Source organism: Sturnus vulgaris, chromosome 16, assembly GCF_052056855.1.
Source record: "Sturnus vulgaris isolate bStuVul1 chromosome 16, bStuVul1.hap1, whole genome shotgun sequence".
NCBI lineage: Eukaryota > Metazoa > Chordata > Aves > Passeriformes > Sturnidae > Sturnus > Sturnus vulgaris.
The window spans coordinates 5124046-5151977 of NC_142258.1; the positions used below are offsets into that span (position 1 = coordinate 5124046).

The window sequence follows — 27932 nt, forward strand, 5'->3', positions numbered from 1 at the left end:
TCGGTCCCGGCGTCTGTCTGTCCGTCCCGGCTGTCGCTCGGCCCGTCCGTGGGCCGGTGCTCGGCGGCGCCATGAACCGGCCGAAGGCGGCGGCCGTGCGGCGGCCCAGCGCCGTGCCCAAGCCGTCCGGTGAGTCCCGGGGGGCTGCGGGCGCTGTCCCTCCCTGTCGCTGTCCCTCGCTGTCTCTCGCTGTCCCTCGCTGTCACTGTCGCTCACTGTCGCCGTGTCTCCCCTCGCAGCGCACCCGCCGCCCGGAGACTTCATCGCGCTGGGCTCCAAGGGGCAGAGCGGCGAGGGCAAGGCCGCCGTCACGCTGCTGAAGCCGGCGCCGCCCGGGCTGCCCTCGGAGCGCAAGAGGGACGCGGCCGCAGCCTTGGCGGGCCCGGCGGGGCTGCCCGGCCTCACCAAGCGCCCCAAGCTCTCCTCCACGCCGCCCCTCAGCGCCCTGGGACGCCTGGCAGAGGCGGCCGTGGCGGAGAAAAGAGCCATCTCGCCCTCCATCAAGGAGCCGTCTGTCATCCCCATCGAAGGTGAGGCCTCGCTGCGCTCCTGCCGTCACACGGTGCCTCGGGGAAACTTCTCCTGTCTCTGGAGTCTCATCCCAGGAGTCTTCCTTGGAGCCTGCACAGTAATTATGTGCTGTCCTCGAGGGTTTCCTTCCCTGGATACAGGGCTAAAGTCGAGATTTTATCTTCTGTTGGCGTTGGGTTGTGTTCATTCTGTCTGACAGCTGTTAAGTAGCCGTATGTGAAGTACTCTCTTGAGGAAATCTCAAAGTCTGATTTGCGGTATTTTATTCACATACTTCTTTAACAAACTCTGGGTATGGATGTTGCCTTTTGAATTGTCATTCCATTTCTGATGTTGGATGCATTTGCAGAGGAGTGTGCTAGAGTGGAAAAACAGAGAAGGGACATTGTCAGTTGGGAAACAGAACTTTTAATGGCAATTGAGTAGGGAAAAGCTATTGCAGGGGCTAAAAGTGAGCTGGCCTGTGCTTTGCTGTCCCTTGTGACTGGTCCTGCAACACCTCGGGGTGGTTATTTGGCATGGAGTAAATGCTGATGCCTGTGTGTTGGTGGTTGCAGTTGTCCCCACAGTGCTCCTGGATGAGATTGAGGCAGCAGAGGCAGAAGGCAATGATGACCGTATTGAGGGAGTGCTGTGTGGAGCTGTGAAGCAGCTGAAGATGAACAGAGCCAAACCTGACACCACTCTGTACCTGAGCCTCATGTACCTGGCAAAAATCAAACCCAACATATTTGCCACTGAAGGAGTTATCGAGGTGAGGACTCACAAAGTTACTGATGGATCATTCCTGCCAAACGGTGAGCAGAGTCTCACTTTCTCCTAGAACAGAGCGTGATCTGCATGGCTTTGTAAATACCAGAGCTCTGTGGCAAGCTGCTGCAATTTGTATTTCTCTTTCTGCAGCTTCTCTGCATGCTTTCTCAATAGATGACTTATTTATTATATTTTTGTGGATGTTATTCCAGGCACTGTGCAGTCTTCTCCGAAGAGATGCCTCCATCAATTTCAAGGCCAAAGGGAATAGTCTTGTATCTGTCTTGGCATGCAACCTTCTCATGGCAGCTTACGAAGAGGATGAGAACTGGCCAGAGATCTTTGTCAAGGTTGGTGAACTGAGGGGGCTTCTGCTGGACTGAGGCAATGGTGGGCAGACTGGGTTGGGAAATGTGGATGTGTTGGAGTAGGAGAGCAGCACAGGATTTATTACAGCTGTAGGGAAGGGGGTGGGCTAGTGTCCTCTTATCCAGTATGGGAATGCAGCTGGAGGAGGCAGAAATTGGAGTCTGGGCTCATCCTTTTAAAGAAAAATCTCCATGGGTTTCTGGAATGTAGCCTTCATTGCTTCTTGTTGCCTTAACTCTGCTCTTTTCTGAGATGTCTTTGAGAGTGTGTATTGATGTAAATGTTGCAGAGACTCCTTGCTTTCTGTTTGGTGTGTGGAGATTACAGCAGCCCATTAACTTAAAAAGGCTGAACTGACCAACTTCTGTATTCTGATGGTAGAAGTTGTTGTAAAGTCTTTTTTGAGAAGGTGCCCAGTAGAGCTTGGGATGTGATGGTGTGTATTTTTGGTTTTGTATGATCATCTGATTTTCATCCATGCACTGGTTATGCTAGTTTCCTACTCTGTATATTGGAAATCCGTAAAAACTCACAAATACTCCTTTAATTAACCCTGTGAAAATGGATTGTGCTCCCTGCTGCAGGTGTACATTGAGGACTCCCTTGGGGAGCGCATCTGGGTGGACAGCCCTCACTGCAAGACCTTTGTGGATAACATCCAGACAGCTTTTAACACAAAGATGCCTCCTAAGACCATGCTCTTGCATGGAGAAGTTGGACGCAGTGGAGGGGATCTTAGTGCTGGTAAGAAGATATTTGGGAAACAGCAACAAAGGTTTAGGGAGAGGATGGAGCCTTCACTGCTTATTGACTTGTGAGAATAATTTGGTAGTGGATGGAGTCACATAGGCCAGGCTTTGAGTTCCAGGCATTGCTTTTCTTCTTTATGGAGCTCTTTCATGTCCAGGGGATGTTTGAGGGTAGCGAAAAATGGACCTATGTGGGATGCAGAAGGAAGCTGAATAAACCAGAGTACAAGTGATTGATCTCTAGGGAGAGGAGGTGTATGATGGAGTGTGCTGTGTCCTGGTCTCTCTTAGGGAGTAGCCCACACCCTTCCATGACAGAGGAGGAGGACAGCCAGAGTGAGCTGCTGATTGCAGAGGAGAAAATGAGCCCAGAGCAGGCAGGCCAGCTCATGCCCAGGTACAGTGCCTCTTGCTCTCTTCACACAGTTGTGTGCAGGTGTATCTGTAGATGTGTTTGTGCTCACCCACACTGCAGAGCTGTGTCAGGAAGCTTCTTCTCTGTGCTCCTGTGGCACCTGCTGGGGGATGTTGAGCATCAGATAAAACTGGTTCCAGGAGGAAAGAGCAGATTTTCTTGGTTTGCAAGTCGTGTCACAGACAAGAAAGAGTGCTGATGTCTGGACTGGCTTTTGTGGCAATGAGTAAAGTTCAATATGTGTGGCCCAGGTATGAAGACCTTGCAGAGAGTGTGGAGGAATATGTCCTAGACATGCTTCGGGACCAGCTGAACCGGCGCCAGCCCATGGACAATGTCTCCAGGAACCTCCTCCGGCTGCTGACAGCAACCTGTGGCTACAAAGAAGTGCGTCAGATGGCTGTGCAGAGGCTGGAGATGTGGCTGCAGAATCCAAAGGTAAGGAGAGGAGCTGTAGAAGCACAACCCTGGCCTGGAATCCAGCCAGGAGGGCTGCATACTGTATGCCAGTCACCTTTCTGGTCTGTAATGGTGAGTGGCTGGAGCCTTTCTGCTCTTTTTTTGCAGTTGACCAAGCCAGCTCAGGACTTGCTGATGTCAGTCTGTATGAACTGTAACACCCACAGCTCAGAGGATATGGAAGTTATCTCCAACCTAATCAAAATTCGTCTCAAGCCAAAAGTCCTTCTCAACCACTACATGCTGTGTGTCAGGTGAGTGACTGGGTCTGTGACAGGAAGAGAAAGCACTGTGGGAGATATGCCCAGGGACTTGACAGTGTCAGTGTTTCTGCACAGTAGTTTTAAATACCAGCTTGGGGCATGGAGTGACTTGTGTTCATTTAAATGAATTTCATTGTCCTAGAAATCTTTCAGTTGTCCTTTGATACTGTCCTTTGATATGTGCTGTTCCATCCTTTTCACTTTTGTGTGCTAATACTTCAAGGAGAAAAAGAAAAAAAATATGTCCAGCTGCAATGAAATGTCAGTTCATGTGTCCCTGGTCTTCCCTTGCAGAGAGCTGCTGAATGCACACAGGGATAACCTGGGCACCACCATTAAGTTTGTGATTTTTAATGAACTATCAAATGCAAGAAATCCCAACAACATGCAGATCCTGTATACTGTGCTTCAGCACAGCTCTGAGCAAGCTCCAAAGGTAGGTCCAGTGTCTTGGATGACTGATGGTAACTCCTGAACCTCACCTGACAGATTCAGTTGTTTTGAGGCTCAGATGAATCTTTTCACAGACATCTGTCAGATCTGTATCATAGTGTTTTGAAATTATATAATTATTCTTGGTAGGAATGGTCATAAATGGGCATTTTCAAAGTCCCACATTCTGGATGATAATGCAGTTTCATGATAGAAACATTATTACAGCTCCCCAGGGGTCTGAAGGACAGGATACCTCCAGCATGATTTCCTTGTGTCTCTTCATGTTGTGGATGCAGACCCATTACAGTGCACTGAAAGTTCTCTCTCTCTGTGCCCCCAGTACCTGGCAATGGTGTTCCAGGACCTGTTGACCACCAAGGACGATTACCTGCGAGCTTCACGGGCTCTGCTGAGAGAAATCATCAAACAGACAAAACATGAGATCAACTTCCAGGCCTTCTGTCTGGGTCTCATGCAGGAGCGGAAGGAGGCCCTGTATGCAGAGATGGAATTCAAGGTACCACTTCTGATCCTTGTGCTGCTGGATGTGCCAGTGATACACTGAGCTCTTCTGTGTCTGCTTTTCCTGGCCTTTCTTTCTTTTGCTCTCTGGTGTCTGAGTGAGTCATTATTTGTGTGTCTCATAGCAGCACTCCCATATCTCATTTCCAAACATCTACGTTCATCATTTTTGATGACAAAACACTTCCAGAAGGTAGCTCTGGGTGTTGCTATTCAACCTGCTTTTCTTTTCTTTTTTATTTTTAGGAGCGGTTTGTCATCCATATAACCGACCTGCTAGCTGTCTCCATGATGCTTGGTATCACAGCCCAGGTGAAGGAGGCTGGAATTGCTTGGGACAAAGGAGAGAAAAAGAGTAAGCAGAAGAACCTAGGTTCTCTCTGAGGATGGGCATCTTGGTGGATATCTGCCCCTGATGTTGGGAGTACATCAGCTAGAGTTGGGAGCCTGCTGTCATCCTGGGACTGATAGAGATATAAGATGTGGCATTTGCATGGCTGGGTGCTTCTTGTGTGTATGGAAACAGTGAGAGGCTGAGGAAAGGGAGCTGTGGGTGAAGGGGCCTCAGGCCTGAAGGGGCAGCTGTAAGGATTAAGGGACTGGGAAGACAGGCCTTTGGTGTGGCACTGACATGACTGCCCACATGCCTTCTTGTCATGAAACTACTCCATCTGTGCTTGGTGCTGGGGGCTTTGCTGCAGCACGTGTCAGAAAGCAAAGAACATGTGCTGTCAGAGCTGGGGGCGTGAAGTCTTTCTCATATACTCCCCTGGTTCCCCTTCTCTAGAGGAAGGTGTCCCTGCCTGTGGTACAGGAATTGGAACAAGGTGATCTTTAAGGTTCCTTACAGCCCAAACCATTCTGTGATTCTATGGTTTATTGTTGATGCCTCAGAGTCCTGGTTACTGTCTTGAAACTACTATGTTTCTGATGGGGCCCATGTGTGTATTTTGTGGCCCTGATTGTTTTTCAGATCTGGAAGTGCTGCGCTCTTTCCAGAACCAAATTGCTGCTATCCAACGTGATGCTGTGTGGTGGCTGCATACAGTTGTTCCATCTATCAGCAAGCTGGCTCCAAAGGACTATGTGCACTGGTGAGAGTCAGCCTGGTCATGTCTGTGCATAACCAGTCCATTCCCCAACACTGTAGTGTATTATGAAAAGCCAGGTGTACACCAGGGTTTGGTTAGATTTCTCTCCCGTTTTCAGACAGGGAGCAGAAACAGTTTTAGCAGGGTTCAGGCTGGGGCTGTCTCCCTCTCTGAAATTCCTTCAGGTGATCCTCGTACTAGAAACATATGATAATGGAAAATATTTCTGATTTATATTATTTGGGTCCACTCAGTAGGGGATTTTTAGCTGTCTGACCAAACAAATTCCCTGTGGACTCCTTGTTGGTTTTTTTTTGACATCCTTTTTAGGGGTCTATGGCTGAGGGCTCCACAGATAGTTCTGTCTTCTAGAGGACAGATGGTATTACCTTGACACAAGGTATTACTGAGGCAGTTGGAGCCAGAATTAATAGTAAGCAAGGTAAGTTACTGAAAGTATAAAAGCTCAGAGCCCATATTGTATAGTCCTCTCTGTTCTGAATCATGTTGTTACTGTTGCTAGACTCACTTATCCGAGGGGGCTCCTTCATGTGTAGGATGGGAAGCTTTAGCAGGATTTGGGGGAGACTGGACTGTTGTATGTTCTTAAGCCTCACAGATGGTGTTTACTGTCCTCTTCATCTGTACAGCCTCCACAAGGTGCTCTTCACAGAACAGCCAGAAACCTACTACAAATGGGACAACTGGCCCCCTGAGAGTGACCGCAAGTGAGTGTGGCTGGTGCAGGTGGGGAGCTGCTCTAGCAGCAGGAGGAATGGGTGCTCTAGCAGCAGGCACAGGAATGGGTGTTTTCTGGTGATCCTTATATAGCTCTGTTTTGGAAAGGCTTGTAACTGTGCTCAGATTTCTTCATCTGTTACATTGCCATAAAACTGGGGGGTGTTGTTCCACTATCCATCTGTTCCTCTTCCTCCTTCATTCCTGTTGCCTGTGCCAAGCTCTGTCTTGACGCTGTAGTTGTAAGGAGGGCAGCCCCACAGTGTGTGGGTAACTGGGGTAAGGAGCTCAGACTCAAGGAAGCTGAAGCCTAGAGGTACAAGGCAATGCAAGCGATACTCAGTAATTTGTTTCAAATAGTTGCATTTGGAGCTGGAGGTCGGGGAAGGTGGGGCAAGCTAAGTTGTGATGTATCTTCTGCTCCAGATGAGCTGTAGGATCTGTGTAGGGTTTCAGGAGCCCTCAGGCTGCTGACCAAATAAGTGTGATTGATGTCCGGTGTCTCCTGCAGCTTCTTCCTCCGCCTGTGCTCCGAGGTGCCCATCCTGGAGGACACCCTGATGCGCATCCTTGTGATCGGATTGTCGCGGGACCTGCCCCTGGGCCCTGCTGATGCCATGGAGCTCGCCGACCACTTGGTGAAGAGGGCTGCAGCTGTGCAAGCAGATGGTGAGGCTGCACAGAGTTCCCACCAGCAAGTGCTTGCTTCTGTCTCCACGTCCTCCTATTGCCACCCAGGGCTGAGACAGCTCCTACCACCTACCAAAGAGCCTTTGCATCACTTAAAGCATATTTTAGTCGTGATGGCTAAGCATTTGGCTCAAAGCCAGACATGTACTGCTGTTGCTTTCTCACTAGAAAAGCTTCTTATTTTCTCTTACTGTTTCTCTCTGTTACTAATTTTGTATCATGGAGTGTTTGGGAAATTATTGGTTGTGTGGAGAACGAAGGACTGTGAACAACCACCCAGAGTTTTGAGTCAGCGGTTTTAAATTCAATTTAGTCCTTTGTACATACTGTAAAATGAAATTGTAGACTGTGCAAAAATGGAAGGATTGGAAGTTAAATTAATTAACCAATTGTGTGCTCTTCCCAAGTCCATTATTGGGGCACTTAGAGAATAGCAGTTACAAAAGCGATCTTTACTCTTACCCCTTTTATGAATTCATTTAGCATTTGTCTAAATTCCTGCAGTGCTGGGAAATTAGTCCATTCAGCTGAGCTGTATGTGTTTGTGGCAGAATTAAGGGTGTTGTCAGAGTTTGATTCTAAAGCATCTTACATGCTCTTAGTGCTGACTGGTTAATGGCAAAGAGTAATCTTGAACTGCTCAGTGCTTGTGGAAGGATCTAGACTTTGCTATTCAGTATCCTCTCAAAGTGTTTCCAGCCTCTCATACATGATTTTAAATCCTGCACTGTTTCATGTACTGGAAGACTCAGAATTAGAGCGAGTCTGAGAACTTGCAACAAAGTTGAAATGCGTTTTTAGTTCCTTTGAGCCCCAGAAATTCTGAGCAGATTTGTTGCTTACCTGAAGGAGTGTATCCAAGTTCTGAGACAGTTATAAGTATCATATTGGATGCATTTGGGAAAAAAAGTGCCCTTAAGAATTTAAACCAGATAGCTGCTGGAAAGCTCCATATCCTTACATATTGACTTATAGGATTTTTTAAATGTTGTTGCTCTTTAAATGTTGATTTTTTTTATTTGTGTAATATCACGAGAGTAAGCTCACAATAACATAGTTGCTTGAAGTAAAATTTTTTTTATACTGTGATGCTTTTCTTGAAGGACTTTCAGGCAGGTAGACAGGTCAATAACTTGTTCAGTCTTTTCTTCTCCTCCAGATGTTGAGGTCCTGAGGGTAGAAAGAATCCAGCTGATCGATGCAGTCTTAAATCTGTGCACTTATCACCATCCAGAGAATATCCAGCTACCCCCAGGGTAAGACTTATCACACAGATAATCTTGCTGTGATCTAGCTCACTTTCACCTTGTGACTAACATTCCCAGCTCACAGATTTTAAAATGCTTTTCTCTATTAAAATTTGTAATAACAAAAATAACAAGGAAGCCTTTTCAGGGTCATGTTCAGGTGGGTATTTCTCTAGAATAATCAAGACCTGAGTCATGGAATGTACTTTGATCTGCAAGCACTGACCTTTCTGCCCTAGAAATCTTCAGATGAATCCTGCTGTCCCTCTTGAAAGGATTTTTGTGGGTGTGTAGGGGTCTCTTTGTTGGGAAAAGCACTGAACTGGCTTGACTGAATCTAAACAGTGCATTATTAAGGAGAAAAGCAGACTTGAGATGGGCTTAAGGAGCCAAATTTGACCACTTATCTCTATTGATGGCTTTTGCAGGTACCAGCCTCCAAATCTAGCTATTTCTACTCTCTACTGGAAAGCCTGGCCTCTCCTGCTTGTAGTGGCTGCATTCAATCCCGAAAACATTGGTAAGTTCTCAGGACACCAGTTCTGCTGCAAAAATTGGCCAGGGTGCTTTCTGCAGAAGTCTGATTGCTTGTGTGCAAGGCTTGTGCTGGGTTGGTGAGGTAACTGCAGTTAAATAACTGTGTATCCCCTGTGGGTGAAAAATGCATGGAGGTGGGATTTGGACCAGCATGTGGCTGGAATTGCCTTGTTTGTGCTCTGAGTGTTATGAGCTGTTCTCAAGTAAGTTTGTGTCTCCCCACCTTGGAATGTGTTAGAATATATAACGGCTCTATTTTTTTCCTGTATTCCTTATTGTTCTTGTCTGCTGCAGGTCTGGCTGCATGGGAGGAGTACCCCTCTCTCAAGATGCTCATGGAAATGGTCATGACCAAGTTAGTATGGTTAAATCTCCACATATATCAAACAGACCACTGAAAACACACATTTCTGAATTAAATTTGTGCCATGCGACTCCTTCCTTTCCAGTGGGACTTGTGTAAAATAAACTGGCATCAACACTGCAGTTGGAGTGGGAAAAGTGCCTTCCCTCGACAAAAATGTTATAAGCAAGGGAATAAAGCTGAGAAAAAGGGGGAGGGGGATGACTGCTGTGCCATGCTGAGAAGGTCTCAGTCTCCTGGCTCCACTGAGAAACTACTTGGTTTTTTCTACATTGTCTATCAGAGCCGAAGTCCTGTGTTCTTTCTGACTGTGGTTCATGAATTTTGAATAGAACAGGATAACTATTTTATTTTTTTAAACTTATTTTCTCAGTAATTATTCCTATCCTCAATGTACCTTGACGGATGAGGAGACACGCACAGAGATGATTAATCGTGAACTTCAGATCTCCCAGAGAGAAAAGCAGGAGATTCTTGCATTTGAGGGTCATCTGGCAGCTGCATCCACAAAACAAACAATTACAGAAAGCAGCAGCCTCTTGCTGTCCCAGCTGACAAGTTTGGACCCACAGTAAGTAGCCTTCTGCATTCTGATACCATCATGAAATCCTAGTTAACAACATTAGTCAGGAAACCCTGCTCCTCCACAGGGTGGTTGATGTGGGGAAGAAGAGCTCTGTGGTGTGGTAGCCCATGGGATCACAGAATCACGGCATGGTTTTGTTTGGAAGATCATCTAGTTCCAACCTACCTGCCACCTTCCTGTAGACCCCTCATGCACTATAGAAGTGACTGATCCTCATCAGCCTGTGGGTAACTTGCTGTTTCTGTGGCAGGGGCCCCCCTCGCAGACCTCCACCACATGTCCTGGAGCAGGTGAAAAGCCTGAACCAGTCTCTTCGCTTGGGCCACCTTCTGTGTCGCAGCCGCCATCCTGACTTTCTTCTCAACATCATTCAAAGACAGGTGGGCTGTGGTGGGACTGGATCCCTCGCCTCTGAAACTGGAGCAGAGTGAGGGGCAAAAGGAAGCTAAATGCGATTCAGGAGAAGGTGGTTTGCTGCTCAGGAATTAAATAATCAGTGTGCTGCATCTGTGTTCTGCTGATCTTTTTACTCTCATCCTTCACAGGCCTCATCACAGTCAATGCCATGGCTGGCAGATCTGGTTCAGTCCAGTGAGGGCTCCTTGGATGTCCTGCCCGTGCAGTGTCTTTGTGAGTTCCTGCTTCATGATGCTGCTGATGAATCAACCTCAGGTGAAGAAGAAGAGGAGGGTGAGAGTAAGGACCAGCGTGCCAAGAAACGGCAGGTGAGCAGTCTCTTGAGAATCCCTTCTGTTACCTACTTTCTGTGCATCCCAGATTTGATTTCACTGGACAGACCAACTTATCACTTCACAGAGGCAGCAGAAACAAAGGCAGCTGCTTGGACGCTTGCAGGACTTGCTGTTGGGACCCAAAGCTGATGAACAGACAACCTGTGAGGTGCTCGACTACTTCCTGCGGCGCCTGAGTTCCTCCCAGGTGGCTTCTCGGGTCCTGGCCATGAAGGTGAGCAGAATGAAAATCATTTTGACTGGGGTCTGTCTGAAGCCCAGGGCAGAGCCCTAGGTTATCTTGAGTCCAGAGCCAGTACAGTGAAATTGTTCCATGTCATCCTCCTTCAGTGATTTGTCTCAATCTCCAAACCCCATCAAATACACTTCTGCTCCCTGCTGCTCAGAAGTTATTGTTCAACAGTTAAGTTGTACTTAAGATAGAGCTGGATTTTACTAGGTTTCCTATGAAGTTCAGGTGTAGACTCAGGAGACTGTGTGTCATGTGGAGTAATTGGCAGAGGCTGTTGTCTGTGAGGAGTGTGAGTGAGTGCCTGGTGCTCTGGAGCATAGAAAAGGCAACGAGAATTGCAGGAAGCTCAGAAAGATCATGCTCAGGCTGAAGCTTCAAGCAGAGTATCTGTCAAGAAAACACATTATGTGAGCTGAAACCTGTTGTGTGCTGCATTTGGATCATTCTGTGGTGTTTGAAGCATGTTTCTGTTATATTCACTAGTATGAAACTGAATTCATTTGCAGCAGCTGTGTCTGTGTGACTTGTGCAGGGCCTGTCCTTGGTGCTGTCGGAAGGAGGAATGCGTGATGGAGAGGAGAAGGATCACCCCATGGAAGAAGACTCTGGCGATTCTGAGCTGCTGCAGGGATATCAGTGGCTGCTGAGAGACCTCCCGAGGCTGCCACTGTTTGACAGTGTGAGAGCCACGACAGCTCTGGCCTTGCAGCAGGTGGGTGGAAGCAGCTGAGGGGAGGAGGGTCAAGCTTGTTCTTTTTCTACTAGTGCTGAAACAGATCTAAACTGGATCTGGCTGTGATATTGACATGTTTATATGCTTGCAGAAGAGTTTTGCTTATGCTGGTGCTTGTTTTCTTTAAATCCTGATTTCTCATGAAAGGAATTCTCATTCTAGGCCATCCACATGGAGACAGATCCCCAGACCATCAGTGCTTACCTGGTGTACCTCTCCCAGCACGCCCCAGTGGAGGAGCAGGGACAGCACAACGACCTTGCTCTGGTGAGAGGAGGGATTGTGTGGGGGATACATGACATGTCCCAGGACAGTGGTAAGCATGGGACTTGCTGTACCACCAGGATGAGTTTTGGGGAGCATGTCACCCTAATAACTCCATGTTTTTGTCTCTCTGCATGGGTTGAAAGGCAAACCTGTGTCTTTGGTTTATATAATGAAATAGCAAACAGGGCAATAACCTCCAGTGCAGTGGCCCATCAGCTGGAATGGAGAATAAAAGAGTGGATAGTGGTTTGATGGAAATCCCATCACCTGGCAGTGTTTAATGTGTCTGGGGAGAGAATGGGAAGTCAGGAACTTTAGTGGTGGGATATGTACTCCCCTGTAGCCAAAACTAGATTTCTGGATTTATTTATTTGTGTGAGTTTTTTCCTTTTTAGAAAAACTTTTGGTGATTTTTTTAATGATATTTTTTCTTTTTTCTTCCTGAGTGCTTTTCTCATTGCTTTTAAGATTCATGTGCTGATAGCACTTCTGTTTAGATACATGGAGGAGGTTGAATGATAAGCGTCAGTAGATCTTTTTCTTCAGAAAAATGCTATGTAAATGCTTACTTTGTAATAGGGGGCATCAGAAGGCATCTGTGCTCCAGTGGGGCACTGTAAGATGTATGCAAAGCACTGGCCTTTTCCCTCCTGTGTCAGCTCTACTCTTGATCAACAAGCTGATCTCCAGAGTGCTGTGTACTGGGCCGATGATGGGAACTGGAGAACATGTTGCAATGAAACAGGGCTGTGTTTTGCAGTAAAGACCTCCTGGATGTTTTTTCCCTGCAGGATGTCGCTCGACTGATCGTGGAACGCTCCACTATCATGTCCCACCTGTTCTCCAAGCTCTCCTACAGTGCTGAGTCAGATGCAGTGCTCGTGGCTCTGCTTTCCATCTTCTCCCGCTACATCAAGCGCATGAGGCAGAGCAAGGAGGGCGAGGAGGTGTACAGCTGGGTGAGTGCCTCCTGCCTTGCCCCAGCACGTCACTGACTGGGCAGGTTAACAAAACAGAAACCCTTTATGGGTTACTCAATTTGAATAAACCAAGTCCAGCTCAAGAATTCCCTGATCTGAAAATAGTCAAATCGTGACATAGTATCAGAGCCAAGCCTTATGTGTTTGTAAAAAGCCTTTTTAACTTTTCCCCAAGTATCTTTTGTGGCCATTGTTGGAGGTATCGGGAATTATGGTCTGACTAAATTTGTCCATTCTCATGTTTTCCTTTCTCTCCCCACCTTTGCTCATCCTGTCTTTTCCTGCCTTCTTCCAGTCAGAGTCCCAGGATCAGGTGTTCCTTCGTTGGACTAGTGGGGAAACAGCCACTATGCACATCCTTGTGGTCCATGCCATGGTTATTCTCCTGACACTGGGGCCACCTCAAGGTTGGTGAAGTATGCTCATATTTTTTAGGGGGTAATGGTCAATACAGGGTGGCTTTTCTCTGTCTGCTGTCTCCTAACAGGTCAGGCTGGTGTTAATCCTTCTACTCACAGACTTGACCCTTCCAGTACATGTTTGTAGCTGTAAGATTTATCAGAATATTGCTGCAGAGAGTGAAGGATTTGCAGGCTGATGGTTTTTTTTTTTTTGCCTTCTGCAGACTGCAGGAAATTCCTAAACAATTATGTGTTCTGGTGTATTGATAGAGAAAGACAGGACGTTTTAGGTGCTTGTGAGCATGGGAAATAATTTTTTATCCACTCTTAAGCAGGGGATGGTGATTTTTACACCTTACTGGATATATGGTTCCCGGAGAAAAAGCCCCTTCCTACTGCTTTTCTGGTTGACACCTCCGAGGAGGCTCTGCTGCTCCCCGACTGGCTGAAGCTGCGGATGATCCGCTCCGAGGTGCCGCGTCTCGTGGATGCAGGTGAGCCTGTGCTGTGTTTGTTGGTGTTTCAAACGCTGCTGAAAGGAAAAGGACAGGCTTCCTTGCTCAAGTGTGCCCAGCCATCTCACTTGGATGCCTTTGGATGGAGCCATCTGTCACTGTTACTTTTAAAGTAGGAGAGTGAGTCTGAATGGATATTCCCCTTTCTGTGTATTTTAAAGGAATGGGGGACTCTGAATTGAGGTCCCATTTCTTTTACAATTCAGATGGACCTAAGCTATACAATCACCAGACAACAGGCACAGCACTGTGGAAAGCTGTTCCTAAAGGATGTAAGCTAAACCTCCGGTTGCTCTGTTCCTCGTACCACTCATCAGTGCTCTCTTTCTTCTTGGTATTCAGAGCTTTCATCCCATTTTACTAATTAAATGACAGCTGTCTATAGCCAGTGATTGAATTATTCAATAATTCCTGCCTGCAGCCATCAAGAGATAGGGTGGAAGTTATTTTTTAATACGAATGATTGCATTACTGAGGTTCTAATAAAATTAAATAGAAGATCAGATTAGCCAGTGAGTGAATTAACTGGAAGATGCAATAAGGCAGCAATGATTTGCAGAGGAAAGAAAATATAGTAGGCAGCTGTCAGACTTCTAGCTTTAGGCTCTCTGCAGCCCTATCATTAATGTGTCACTGTTGGTCCAGACAAAAGCATAAAGATCAGGTAATAAAGATGACCCTCCATGGGCAGTTCAGAGGTCTGAGGACTCAGTGTTTGTCTGTTTCAGCCCTGCAGGACCTGGAGCCGCAGCAGCTGCTTCTGTTTGTTCAGTCCTTTGGAATCCCAGTTTCCAGCATGAGCAAACTTCTGCAGTACCTGGATCAGGCAGTATCTCATGACCCACAGACACTGGAGCAGAACATCATGGACAAGAGTAAGAGCTACAGATGAGGCTGACTAGGCATTTAACTTTTCTTGAATAGTTTCCATGAGTATCTCCTGTGACTTCCTTGGAAAAATCCAAGCTAGTTCAGCAAACTTTGTGTACAGGCTGCTTTGGCAGCTTGTTGTCACTGTAGACACCTGGGGCCCCTTGGCTGTATTTCCCAAAATAGAGGAAGATTTTTTTATTGGAATGTACAGAATTAAAAGTACTTTGGAAGGTACCTTGTAAAAGAAACAAAATTTTCAAGGCATCGTGTTCACAAAGTCTGTGGGAACAGCAGATTCTCTTATCTGTGGGAGCTGTACAAACAGCCAATTCTGTCCTGCTTTACTGAAGAGGGCAAGATGATGATGTGCTCTTATTTCTTCCTTTTTGCAGACTACATGGCTCATCTTGTGGAGGTTCAACATGAGAGAGGAGCAACAGGAGGCCAGACTTTCCACTCTCTGCTTACTGCCTCCTTACCAGCCCGCCGAGGTACTGCCCAGGATAGCCTAAATATCAAAGTGATCTGAACTTCCCTCCTTTGTTGCTCTTGAGAGGAGCAGGCAGGGGCGTCTTAAAAAGCAGTAGTGTTGCAATAAACCAGCAAGCTACAGTTAGACACCAGTCCTTGCTAGAGATTTTTGCTTCTGGCAAAAAGAGAAATTCTAATATTTTTGGAGTTTATTACAGTGAGTTTTTCTGAGTCATATGGAAAAGTAAGTCTTGCTTGGAATTAAGAGAAAAACTGCTGAATTCCTCAGTAGTTAGAGACTGTAAAGCTGAAGGTGATCTGGTGTTGAGGCTCCAGATGCTATCTACCATAACAGCATTTTCCTTTCTTCCCTTTTATTCCTCTTGCAGATAGCGCTGAGACTTCAAGGTCAAAATCTAGTCCTGAAAACTCTCAAAGTCAGAGTCGGATCCGGGCCTTGAGCCAGGTCCGTGTTCTGGGCCCAGAAGATGATCTGGCAGGCATCTTTCTGCAGGTACTGCTACAACCTCCAGCTGAGTAACTGCTTCCCTGCAGCAGCTTTACAAAATCCATTTCTCTTATACTTGTATCTTGTGACTCCTTATCCTGCAGTGTTTGCGGGCAATAAATATGAAAGCCCTGGTGCAATGAGGCTGTGCCATTACAGCCTGGTGGAGTTGATACTGGCAGGAATTTTTTCTTGTGGTTGGAACGTGATGTAGCTTTTGATCATGCCTGGTACCTACTAGCATGTTGCTGTCTCTGCACCTTGTTTGTTCTGTGCATAGTGCCTTTCCTCTCAGCAGCGGATGCAGGATTTGTGAAATGCTCACAGGGCCCTGGCAGCAAAGCTGTGTGCAAACAGCATTTGTACTCTGGCTTGTCTGCTTACAGAGCTTCCCTCCATTGACTCCAGAAAGAACCTACAGGGAATTAATTGGCCAAGTTGGTTGTTGGTGTTTGGGTAGTAGTATTCCCCTGCAGTGTCAGTGTTGATAGTCATGTTGGGGTTGCAGAGATGCTGCTTATGTTCATATGCCAGGCTCTAGGATATAGAAACAGCTGTATCAGAAGATTCCCGTTCACCTGCAATCAGTATAACTGTACAAGGTGAATTGCTCCTCTGCCTCAGGTGTTCATGGTACAGCAATCCTTTCACTGTCTGTCATAAACGTTCTCCCTGTTGTATCCCCCAGCTTTTCCCACTGACCCCAGACCCGCGGTGGCAGAACTCCAGCCTGCGGCCGCTGGCCCTGGCACTGCAGCAGGCGCTGGGGCAGGAGTTGGCCCACATCCGCCAAGGGGCCGCGCCGGCCAGCGCGGCTGAGCCGGGCGGAGCCACGGCGAGCGGGGACGCGGCGAGCGGGACCACGGCGAGCGGGATCTCGATGCGGCTGCTGCAGGCTGTGGCTGCGCTGCTCAACTCTGCACACAGCGGCGCCCTGGTCATGGCCATGCACCGCCACCACTTCATCTCCTGCCCGCTCATGCGCCAGCTCTACCAGTACCACGTGAGTGGCTTTGGGAGCATTTCAGAGAGAGGGGTGAGGGAGAAACGGGAAATGTGTTTGGGAGCATTTCAGAGAGAGGGGTGAAGGAGAAATGAGAAATCTGCAGTGCATCTGCTCTGCTGTGTGCACACTTTGTAATGCTCATCTCAGGCTGCCTGGCTATGGACATTTGGATGCAGGCTGACCACATTAGCCTAGCTCTGCTGAGGTTGATTACCTGCAGAATTACCTAGCCTGGTAACGGTTTTTTTGATTTACAGCTGTAGGTCTCTGCTGGTTTTGAGATCTCTGGTCTGTGCTGTTCTGTACCATTGGACATGTCTTTCAAGCCAGAGTATTTGCAGACAGTTTGAGAGCTGAAGTCTAATTCATAGAGTTATAAAATGGTTTGGGTTGGAAGGGACCTTAAAAATCACCTAGCTCCAATTCCCGTGCCATGGGCAGGGGCACCTTTCACTAGACCGGGTTGCTCCAAGCCCATCCAACCTGGCCTTGAACACTTCCAGGGATGGGGAGTCCAGAATCTCTGGGCAACCTGTGCCAGTGCCTCACCACCCTCACTGTAAAGAATTTCTTCCCAGCGTTCCATGCCACAGGACACTGCCTTCTCCTCGCTCTTCTTCAAAGTGCTCATGCAGATGCTGCAGTGGTTGGAGAACCCCGCGGTGGAAGATGGTCCCCTGCGAGCTCAGCTGAAGGCCTTTGCTGTGCAATACTCCTCCAGGCACAGGATCAGTGATGGTACTGGCACTGGGCAGCTTATGGGACTCAGAGGTGACAAAGTGGGACAAGAAAGAGACAAACAAAACTGCACCTGGAGCAGGAAGTGTCGTGGACAGCCTTTTAGACAGGTGTCATAAGGAGTTACAAAAGTAGCACACTGTGCTGCAGAAACTCTTTGAGGCTGTGAACAAGTGCCTTAGCTCTGTGGGCTTGCAGTAGACACGTGGTAACATCTCACCAAGCACAGCAGATCTCTTAGGGAAAACTTAAAATTTCTCAGGCCAGGAATTCTATTTGAGCTGTTGTTTTGGTAGATGAGCATGCAGGAATGCCTGTGGAACAAGGTCACATCATGACTTGTAGAGTTGTTTATCATCTGCCATCTCTTGGGAGCAGGAGTCTAACCAAGAGCTTGGGCAGGGAAGTGGGTTTGTGGTTACAGAGCTTTTTCATAGCTGCGTGTCACTATAACATGCAAGAGAGCTGTCAAGGGTTGTGGCCATAAATGGCGGTAGAATGTGTATTGTATGTTTGAGTAGTTGTGCCCTGGAGCCACACGGGGATTCTGTGGGAGGGAAGTCTGATGTTGGGGCTGGCTTGTCCCTGTGATGCCAGTGCTGTGATTTCGTTACAGTTCGAGGTGGCTTCTTGCACCTCACAGAAGCTCTTTCTTTCCGTCGTGACCCTGACTTAATCAGCTCCACAGTCTGTGCCATCATTGCAACCCTGAAATCAGGAGAGAAGTGTAATGTGGAGCCAGAGCTCATCAGCAAAGGTATGGATGTCCTTCTGCTCTCCTTCTTTGTAGCAGCAGCTTGAATTTCCATCCCAGCAAGGCAGTGCCCACTGTACAGGCTGTGGGAATCTGCCTTCTCTCTGGATCAGAAAATATGAACTGATCTTGTATCACCTCCTTTCCCCCACTGTATATGGGTTTATAAACTGTGATCTGGGGCTGGGATTAAGTCTCTGAGCGAACTGTTGCTTTCCACTAACAAAAACAGAAATAGAACTACTATCCAGATAAAAATAGTTTCCCTCTTCTTCACTGAGCCTGGCTATCAGGAATAATACTTAAAACTTTCCATACCTTTCACCATATTCTGAAGTTAATGAGTGGCATCTTTCTCCCTCTGCTAGTCCTTCAAGGTCTGATTGAAACCCACTCTCCATACCTGGAGGAGCTCCTGACTGTCCTCTTCTCAGCTACTGTTGAGACCACTGCCAGGTGTCCTGCCATGAAACCAATTGCTGTGGTGTGCTCCTTGTTGCTCCAGGACAAAGAAGAAACACCAGTAAAGAAGGAGGTGGAGAGTTGCAGGTGAGCCAAGGCAATGATGGAAATTCATGGGTAGGTTTGGGTGCCTGGTGTCACCAGTGACACTGGCCTTGCTTTGTCCACAGTGCTGAATCAGCTTGGCCAGGGCCTGCCTCTGGCCTTCTCAATGACTGGCTGGAGATGTTGGACCCAGAGGTCATCAGCAGCTGCCCTGATCTACAGCAGAAGCTACTGTTCTCCTGGAACAAAGTAAGAGTTGTTGGGCAGGGGGCTTTGCTGAAATTACGTTCTGGGGTACTGACCTGCACCTGGAAACAGGGCAAGGGGTAGTTTTATGTCTTGCCACAGGTTACTGTATGAGTTCCAAAGCAGTACAGGCTTACTAGGAGGACAGTTCTGTGCAAGGCTCATATTTCTCAGTTCAGGGCTTATGTTTCCTCTTACCTTTATATTTCCTCAGCTGTGTTCTTTTAAGGACTTCAAAGTGCTTTACAGACACAACGTGGTCCCATAACAACCCAGCCAGCTGTGTTTTTGTTGGTATTTTTGCAGACAGATCTATAGCTTGCCCAAAGTGTCATGCCAAAGTTAAGGCTGAAACTGAATTTCACATCTGATGCCATGTGCTGTCAGAAAGTGCTGCCCTAAATCCTCATGCTGTCTGTGCTGTCTGCCTTCCTGGGTTGCTATCCTTCTGCAATACGTGGGACAGCCACCTTGCTACCAGGATACGTTCATTACATTTCTTCCTCTCTTGGTGCTTCCAGGCAGGGTCCCAGGTGCCCTCGTTCCGCCCCTACCTCTTGGCTCTTCTGACTCACCAGTCCAGCTGGACCACACTGCACCAGTGCATCAGGCTTCTGCTTGGCAGGAACAGGGAACAAAGGTGAGTCTTGTTTGTCAGACCTAGCCAAGGGATTGAGTTGAGCAACTCTCTCTGTCTGAGAGAATACAAGACCTGCCATATTCATGATGTGTCTGCCAGGAGATGTAAGTCAGCCAAAAATAGACTTTGTGAGAAGGATGCAGATTTCAGTCCTGCTGATTTGTGTACCTTGATACAAATATTACCTACTGTTTGATGGAAGCAGCACATAAAGATTTGGCTGTGTTCTAAACAGGAAGTGCTAATTGTGGATAATCCATCTTGCATTGCTCTTGTTGATAATCTTTATGAACACAAGGTTTGCAGGATGGCTTGGATAGCAAACTGAGGGCTGTCTCTGTGCCTGGGCAGGCTCTCATGGATCTTTCAGTTGTAATAAACTCCATTTCCAGTGTTCTCTAACCCTTTCATGACATCAGCCTCCCAGTTTTGATCTCTGCAGCAGCCCCAGCTCTTAGCTTCTATACACAACTTTCAAATACTGAAGTTCCATGTAGTAGTATTGTTATAGTTAGGGACCAGGAAATGCTAATGCCTAATAACAATACTTCTAAAACTGGTAGCATTTCAGTTTATTATTTAATTCTTAATGTCTTGCTCAAAATTGCATTAATTTCTCAGTTCAAGGTCTGTGATAGGGAGAGTAAGGTCATTGATCTGTTTATACCAACTGTTTGTGCTGATGACCAACTCTTAGCCTTGGTGCAAGGCTCTATGTAGCTCCCACACTTGCTGAATGCCATTTGTTCTGCTCTGTATCCTGTGCTGTGCTTATTGCAACAACTATTTAGTCATAATCTGGGAACAGAACCAACCCCCTTCTCGGGACTTAATAGATCCTATTTTTACATTTGCAGATGTTTCTTTCTTCACAGCACTCATCATGTTTAGTGATGCTTCCATGTGTTTGTGTGCTGCCCGAGGGTTGTGTTGACTCTAATTGCAAATCTGTCTTCTTTTGTCTTCTGGCAGGTTTGACCCAACTGCATCCTTGGATTTCCTGTGGGCCTGTATTCACATTCCTCGGATCTGGCAGGGAAGGGACCAGAGAACTCCTCAGGTATGGGTTCAGTTCTTTCAAGATCCCTATCAGGATGGAGTGAGAGGAAATGTTTTCACAGTGCCTGATTTTTTCCATGGCCAAGAGGTGGCTGGAGTGATTCAGGTGCAGTGTGCCAAGTTTGCTGCCTGTACCTCAGCTGGTTACTTAGCTGATCTGCTGTTACATATTACAGTGGCAATTTAGAGTCCAAAAAGCTGACAGGAACACATAAAGTTTGCCCACTTGGCATTTCTCCTGCAGCAATTGCCACAATATCTGGTAAAGGCACACAGCTAGAGTGGCAAGCAAGCTAAAACCCAGCATAGGATAATTGCCATTTTACAAAGAAAAGGAGGCTGTGTCTCTTCTCTACAGAATTTCTTTGGTTTGGTGACTGAATTGTGCTTTCTGACCCATCACACATGCTGAGATGGAAGTAAATGAAGAAGTAGAGGAGGAGTAAAGAGGTTTTATATGGGGCTGTGATGCTTTCAGAGCTCTAGATATGGGGCCTTTCTTAAGTCTGGTTCTAAGATGTTCCATTCCAGTCGGGAAAGGTGTGACTAGAAGGAACTAAGGATCTTGGGATTTGGTGTGGAATCATTTGGGATGTTCTCTTGCATTACAGAAGCGCCGTGAGGAATTCGTGCTCCACCTGAAGGCGTCAGAACTGATCAGCATGGTGGAGCTGATCCTGGCTGAAGCAGAGACCAGATACCAGAACACTGACGAGGCCTCCTGCACACTCATCCAGTCTCGACTGCCATTGTTGCTCAGTTGTTCTCATGGAGACCTCGAGAACATCAAAAAAGTAACAGAATATTTGACCAGCTGCATCCAGCAGTGGGGAAGTAGGTGAGGCTGCAAATGAGGAGCACTCTCTGTCTGCTGGAATTGTAGTTCTTGGGCACAGGCAGGCAGGTAATGATGAGACTTGCTAGTATGCCTTCATTAAGAATATCACATTCCAGACCCTGTAGGAAAAGTGCACACTATCCTCCCCGAGGTTTAGGGGAATAACATGTGGTTTTAAGTGACCAGGAAGCTGACTTCAAAAGTGAAATTTAAGGGCCCTTTTGCTTTTAGGACTTCAGAATGAAATTCTTGACATGCTTGCGGTTTTTTTCTTTCATTCTTTAAGGCAGTGGTTATTTTTAATTACTAATGTGGGATTTCTTGTCTACTCATCCCTTGAGTCACTGCTTGTAATACATCCTGCTTGTGACTTGCTTTCAAAGCTGAATGAAGACCAAATTGTTTCCTAACAGCTATTTTGGGGCTGTGGAAAGAACAGGAAGATGATGTTTTTGTGGCAGTGAAAGGAACTGACCTAATTCCAACCTTGCTTATGCTGATATTAGGAAAGATTCTGAGTAACTGTTGTTTTCTATTGCCTCCCAGTACAGGCTATGTCAGGGATCTGCAGGGGTTTCAGGTGTGTAGAGAACATGTTGGTTACCCTGAATAGTTGTGGTTCTGACTTCTTTTCCAGTTGGGATGGGGCTGACCCTGAGTACCACATGCAAGAGCTCTGCACTGGAGATGTAAGCAGAGCTTACATAGAGTCCTATGCCCTTTGGAACTGCGGTTTTCCAAATGGCCCTGTGATGAATCCCCATAGACTGTGGGTGGATCTCTGTAGAAGGTGAATGATTTGAGTTGTTCAAAAGAAGCAAAGACTTAAAAAACACTGGTAGAGAATAGTGATTGTGTTTTCACATGCTCTGTTTGGCACATGCAGGAAGGCTGTTACTAATCTGATGGGTCTGGGATGTTTGCTTGTTCAACTAACGTGGCTAATCTCTCCCTTTTTCCCTCAGCTCTGTGGGGAAATGCTGCCAGGACCTTCTGCTGCAGATATACCTGCAACTACCCGAGCTCCTTGTGCCTATGCCCGAGATGCTTCTCACCAGTGAAGGAGCCAGAGACAGCAGCACTTGCAAGGTAAAGTCAGAGGCATAGCAAAGCCCCTTTCCAGTTGTGTATGCAGAATGAATGCTACCTTGATGCCCATTTTAGAAAGTGAGGACTAGCAAAAGCTTCCTGGGTGACTTTCGTTTCTTTATTTTGCTTTTCTGTTACCTGTCCCTTCCTGTACTCTCCAGAGCAGAGAGTTCTGGTGTGGTTTATTTTGCAGTGTCCTTCTATAAAATAATATAAGCTCCACAAGCTTCTGTGTGCCAAAGGCTTCTGTAAGGCACAAGTGTGCAGGCATCTGATCCTGCTTTGATGTCTGTAGGGACTGTGGACTTCAGATCCCATGCCAGCTGGAACACTGCATTTACTTACAGATTCTACCTGAAAATAATTTCTGTTAACCCCCCTGTGTAGCTGGAAAGGAATTGGGAAACACTGCTGGAGAGCCAGGGGCTGGTTTGTACATTAAACTTCTTAACAGTTTGCTCATTATTTTCCTTCCAGCTTGATGCCCTGGTTCACAGATTCATTAACCTCCTTGCAGACACCAGTGACTCCAAGTCATCTGAAAGCCGCGTGTGGGATGCCAATATGGCCTGCAGGAAGTTGGCTGTGGCTCATCCCATCCTCCTCCTTAGGTACCTCTCTCTCCCTGTGTGTCCTCTCTCTCCCTGTGTGTGGCTGGGGCTTATTGAAAAGCACCCACCTTTGTCCTAGAAAGGAAACAAACCTACAGCAATCACAACAGTGGTGAGAGAATTCACCTTCATATACAGAAGTTAAGAAAAAAGGCAGCAAAGCTATATCTTTTACAATGAGTTAACACTTTGTGTCTGTCAGGAAATAATCTTGGAATTGGAGGCTAGGGAACGGAATATAGGTGGGAAATGGGGCTTGCTGAGTCTATTGATGCAGGGATCAAGATCAGAACTCTGAGAGAGGATAAGGGATTTTGCCTTCCAGGAGCTGAGGTAACATGTAACTTTCTTGAAAGATCTAGGCCTAGATTTTCTTGTTTGGTGTTTCAGGCACTTGCCAATGATTGCAGCACTGCTGCACGGCCGTGTTCACCTCAATTTCCAGGAGTTCAGGCAGCAGAACCACTTGACCTTCTTCATCCACGTCCTGGGGATCCTGGAGCTGCTCCAGCCGCAGGTCTTCCAGAATGAGCACCAGGCGGCACTCTGGGACTGTCTGCTGTCCTTCATCCGTCTGCTGCTGGTAGGAAAATCCCTGCTTCCCTCCGTGTACCAACTGCTGGCCACTAGATGGGGAAGCTCTTGTAACACAGGGCCAACCTTGGTGCTTCTCATTTGAAGGGAAAGCCTTCCTAAATGCCTAAGAACAAAAAAGTGCATTAAGTACCTTGGAGAGCTTGAAGAGGAGGCAGGATATCGAGAAACTGCTCCCTGGTACCCAGAAATACAGGATGGGGCAGTGCATTGCTGCTTTTTTTGTTAACTCACCTTCCTGATCTTTTCCCAGAACTACAGAAAATCCTCGCGGCACCTGGCTGCCTTCATCAGCAAGTTTGTGCAGTTTATCCACAAGTACATCACATGCAACGCCCAGGCAGCTGTCTCCTTCTTGCAGAAGCACTCAGATCCACTCCAGTAAGCTTCCTTATGCCTGTTACCCCATGCACAGTCAGATTACCAGGAGCTAATCAGACAGAAGACAGCAAGAGGATGTGACAGAGTAGCTGCTAATACGGCACTTTTTCACCCTTGGCTCCCTTAAGTCTCCACTGAAATGAGCAGCATATCTCTTCTTTATAGGTGAAAACTGAGCCCAGGGAAGTCACATAATGACTTTAACTCACGTAATGGCCTAAATGTTATATTGAGGTATTATAGTGGCCTGCAGCCTTTCCAGAGAGGCAGCTGGAGAGTCTTTCCCCAGAGCAGTGGCTGCAGGGTCCCACCTACAGATACGTGGGGAAAATGCATTTCAGTTCCAGTTAGAAGAATGGAAAAATCTTGTTTCTGTTTCTGAGAAGCTCTTTGTTTCAGTGTACATATCTGTGCTCATGCCCTTATTGCTACTGACAGCCAAACACTCCTCCTCTTTTTCCCAGTGACCTGTCATCAGACAACAGTGACCTAGCAATGCTGAAGTCCCTTCTGGCTGGGCTGAGTCTGCCTAGTAAGAGTGGCATCTTGGACAGGGGCTCTGATGAAGAGAAGGATGGTGAGTCTGGGTGGGAGAAGAGTTCATTCCAACTGGTGAACCTGCAGTCTGTTTTGAGAGAATAGGTGTTTTGGTGTGTATACTGTGCTTTTTCTTGTAACAGCTCAATGTGTTTAGAGTGGAGAATGGCACTTGTATGCTCAGCAGTTGGGAACCAGTATCTGGGATAGGTTAATTTGTTTTCCTGCCAGTGGTATCACTACTGGAGCAGAAAAACAGCCCTTAACAAGGGTGAGTTTCCTAGTCGTGGATTTTGCCCTTTTAATCCACACTTAAGGACTGACCTGTTGGGAGGACTCTAAGGGTACATCCATTCTTCCACTGTTTACAGCTTGCACAGCTTGCATGGGAAAACTATTCAGTATTAAAAGAGCTTGTGAAGCTTCCTCCTCAGTGTCAGCTGAGGGGGTTACAGGAGGTGCAGTGAGATTAAACAGTGAGAGAGCCAGGAATTGTATCACAGCATTGCTGGTGGCTCATGATACACCACTGCACTGCTAGGGAATACTGGCCAGTCTCCAGGCTGTCAGGAGTGCCCTGCTCTCTCTCTCTCTCCCCCAGATGAAGCAGCTGCTGGCTCTCTCCCCCTGGTCAGTGTGTCCCTCTTCACTCCCCTCACACCGGCTGAAATGGCTCCGTATATGAAGAGGCTCTCCAGAGGCCAAACAGTGGAAGGTGAGCGAGGACCTGCAGAGCTGTGCACAGACACAGGGCAAATGCAGGCATTTGTCAACTTTGTTATTTATCTGTCAGCAGCAGCCTGGTTTCCTGTTTCAGTCTTGTGTTTGGAAATCACCAGCAGTTATGATGTTGTTCCATTTTTGGATTAACTTGTCCATAACGTCCTATGATTCTGTGACAGAGGCTTCCTATGATTCTGTTATCACTTAGCTCAGCAGTACTTCAATGGCCTCTACTTTGAGGGTCTTCAAGGATCTTTAAGCATTTGGGGAGATAATGAGTAAATCAAGGAGTGCTGCAGTTCGAGCCAGGTCTGAAGTGCTGATAGGAATGAAATACCAAACTGATGAGAAGCAGGATTTGTTAGAAATCCCCAAATGGCCTTCATGGAAGAAAACCATGTTAACCTGGCATATGGGAACAATAATCTTCTGCAAAGATTCTGAAATTATTGGTGTCCTGTGTTCAAACCTAAGTTGTGACAGTTTTCCTTCCAAGATAGAATAGGACAAAAAAGTCCTGCCTGTACCCCGTTTTTAAAAGAGACACTCTGTGAAGGTCTTTAGTTACAGAAAAAGGTGTTCTGGAACTGAACCTCTCACCCCATTGCATTCCTTCCTTTGCCTGGGCAGGTTGGGATGTGTTGATCTGGCACATCCCTGTTCTCCTTTCCAAAGAACTGCCTGCCTGTATGACACTACCTCTGTGTGCAAGTGAGAAGACTTGATGGCTTGGGAGATTAGTTTTGTGGGGAAAAATAAAAGATTCTTGGCTGGATCAGTGAATTCAAGTGCTTTTCAACCTGTGTCTTCTCCCAGACATCCTGGAGGTGCTGACAGACATTGATGAAATGTCCAGACGGAGGCCAGAAATTCTTGCCTTTTTTGCTGTGAGTATTGGTGTCTCAAACTGCCACTGTAAGGAAGAGATTCTTTTCACCAGAGTCTGTTGCACAGCCAGCTTAATCACTACCCTTCTTCTGCTTTTTGGGTGGTTGTTGCAGCACCTTAGGAGAAAAGTGTCTTCAGTTAGCCCTGCTGAGGACAGACAGTATTTCCCTCCACTGCATACTGGCTCAACCATCATCTACTGTATGTCAGAGGAAGAATTAAACCTTTGTCCTTTTCCCAGGACAAGGAGAGAACAGAACAGGACAACTCTGTTGAATAAGCTGGAAACTAGGGAAAACTCAGCTGTCCCACATGAAATAAGATTACAGAAGGGTACTTTAATTCAAAACCAGGATAATCTGTCTTACAAAGAGGGATTTCTGGTGTCAGCCAGTACCTGCTGGATTTGTGTTGGGCTAGATTGGTGTGGAAGGAGAGTAATGCCAAGCTGAGGAGTTTGTGCTCCCTGAATGGCCCTGTGATCCACATTTGTCCATCTTTCAGACAAACCTACAGAAGCTGATGAGTTCATCAGAGGATTCCTGCCGGAACCTGGCCTTCAGCCTGGCTTTGCGCTCCATCCAGAACAACCCCAGGTGAGCATCACTGGAACTGAGGCTGTGCTGGCTGATCTGACTGGGCTGTACTGACACTGTCATGTTTCACTCCCAGCATTGCTGCAGATTTCCTGCCCACCTACATGTACTGCCTCGGCAGCCGAGACTTCGAGGTGGTGCAGACAGCCCTGAGGAACCTGCCTGAATACACCCTCCTTTGCCAAGGTCAGTGGAGTTCAGCCACCTTTGGGGCATGGTCGGCCTCATAAGGGTCAAAGCTGGGGTCCTGTGCTGGGAACAGCTCCCTTGAGAAGTTGCCATGGATTGCTGTTGCTTAGACCAGGCTGTCAGTACCAGTAGTAGCTTTGGGCTGAGCTTCACAAGGGGGATTTGTCATAAAGACAAGGAGGGGTTCCTTAAAGTAGATTTGCCCCCATGTGGTTTTCTCTAGGTTGTGACCTCTCATGTAATCACAAACCCACAGAGCTCTTAGAGGGGTTATTGTGCCAAGTTCTTATGGAAGGAGAGATTTCTCATGCAGCTGCAGATGATCACCCAGTGGTTGTTGGTGGATTGCTCTTGCACATGGAGTCCTTAGGTCAGTCCTCACTCTGCCTTTCCCTTTCCCAGAGCATGCAGCAGTGTTGCTGCACAGGGCCTTCCTGGTGGGCATGTACGGCCAGATCGACACCAGCTCTCAGATCTCAGAGGCCTTGAAGATTCTGCACATGGAGGCCATGATATGAACAGGTGGTTCTGGGAGTTCCAATTCCAGAAGAATTAATTTAATGGATATATCAGCTGCATTACAGCCCTATAAGAGGAACAGTATATTGCAACCCATGTGCTGGAGGATCCAAGAGGTGATATGGCAGGCCAGACTGTGCTGGAAAAAAAGAAGGTGCTGACTGAAGATCAGAAAGGGGCAAGGATCAGTCTGGCTGACTCAGATGCCATTACTGTGGGAGAAAAATCTCCTGAACATTGTGCCAAACAGGGACCACTTCCTTCATGGGGTCTTGGAGCAGTGGTTTGTTGTTTGGGGTATTTTGTCTCTCCAAGAAGGCAGAGCTGCTGGGAGGGCAGAAGGGAGTGAGTGATGGCCCTTGCACTTGAAGTGTCTGCACTCTCTGTGTTGGAGAGAACATGCAGATTTGTGCAGGGCAAGAGACCATTTTGGTTTCTGGGGGGTGGTTGTTGTTTTTTTATAATTAAAATTCTCTTTGTTTCCATTGTGCCTTTCTCTGTTCCCTTGGGCATAGCTTGACATCCCTCTCCCCCTG

At 47.1% G+C, this 27932-nt stretch overlaps 1 protein-coding gene across 2 annotated transcripts; it reads left to right on the plus strand.

Annotated features, from left to right (window-relative positions):
* On the plus strand, positions 1-27881 carry INTS1 (integrator complex subunit 1). Of its 2 annotated transcripts, none has more exons than XM_088174326.1 (47): positions 1-129; positions 240-530; positions 1089-1285; positions 1497-1634; positions 2238-2397; positions 2694-2799; positions 3069-3255; positions 3385-3530; positions 3834-3975; positions 4315-4491; positions 4743-4851; positions 5470-5590; positions 6238-6315; positions 6837-6994; positions 8175-8271; positions 8691-8782; positions 9094-9154; positions 9537-9734; positions 10000-10129; positions 10295-10474; positions 10566-10715; positions 11266-11445; positions 11629-11733; positions 12525-12692; positions 13009-13120; positions 13447-13608; positions 14358-14504; positions 14895-14993; positions 15363-15487; positions 16170-16484; positions 17066-17225; positions 17842-17982; positions 18348-18528; positions 18612-18735; positions 19254-19372; positions 20345-20432; positions 21043-21269; positions 22235-22358; positions 22836-22969; positions 23360-23552; positions 23817-23944; positions 24409-24521; positions 25083-25196; positions 26021-26091; positions 26597-26688; positions 26765-26874; positions 27280-27881. In XM_088174326.1, exons 1-47 carry the CDS (start codon positions 72-74, stop codon positions 27393-27395), a joined length of 6624 nt encoding a protein of 2207 aa, XP_088030452.1. In that variant the 5' UTR covers positions 1-71; the 3' UTR covers positions 27396-27881. The 2 variants fall into 2 exon arrangements, with proteins under 2 accessions (XP_088030452.1, XP_014747710.2); XM_014892224.2 differs by having other exon boundaries at positions 13450-13608.
* The last annotated feature ends 51 nt before the right edge of the window (positions 27882-27932 follow it).

Coding starts and splice junctions, on each gene's coding strand:
- INTS1 (XM_088174326.1), top strand. CDS start 72: ATGAACCGGCCGAAGGCGGCGGCCGTGCGGCGGCCCAGCGCCGTGCCC. Junction 11,734..12,524: donor AGCACAACGACCTTGCTCTG/GTGAGAGGAGGG, acceptor TTTTCCCTGCAG/GATGTCGCTCGACTGATCGT. Junction 26,689..26,764: donor TCCATCCAGAACAACCCCAG/GTGAGCATCACT, acceptor TTTCACTCCCAG/CATTGCTGCAGATTTCCTGC.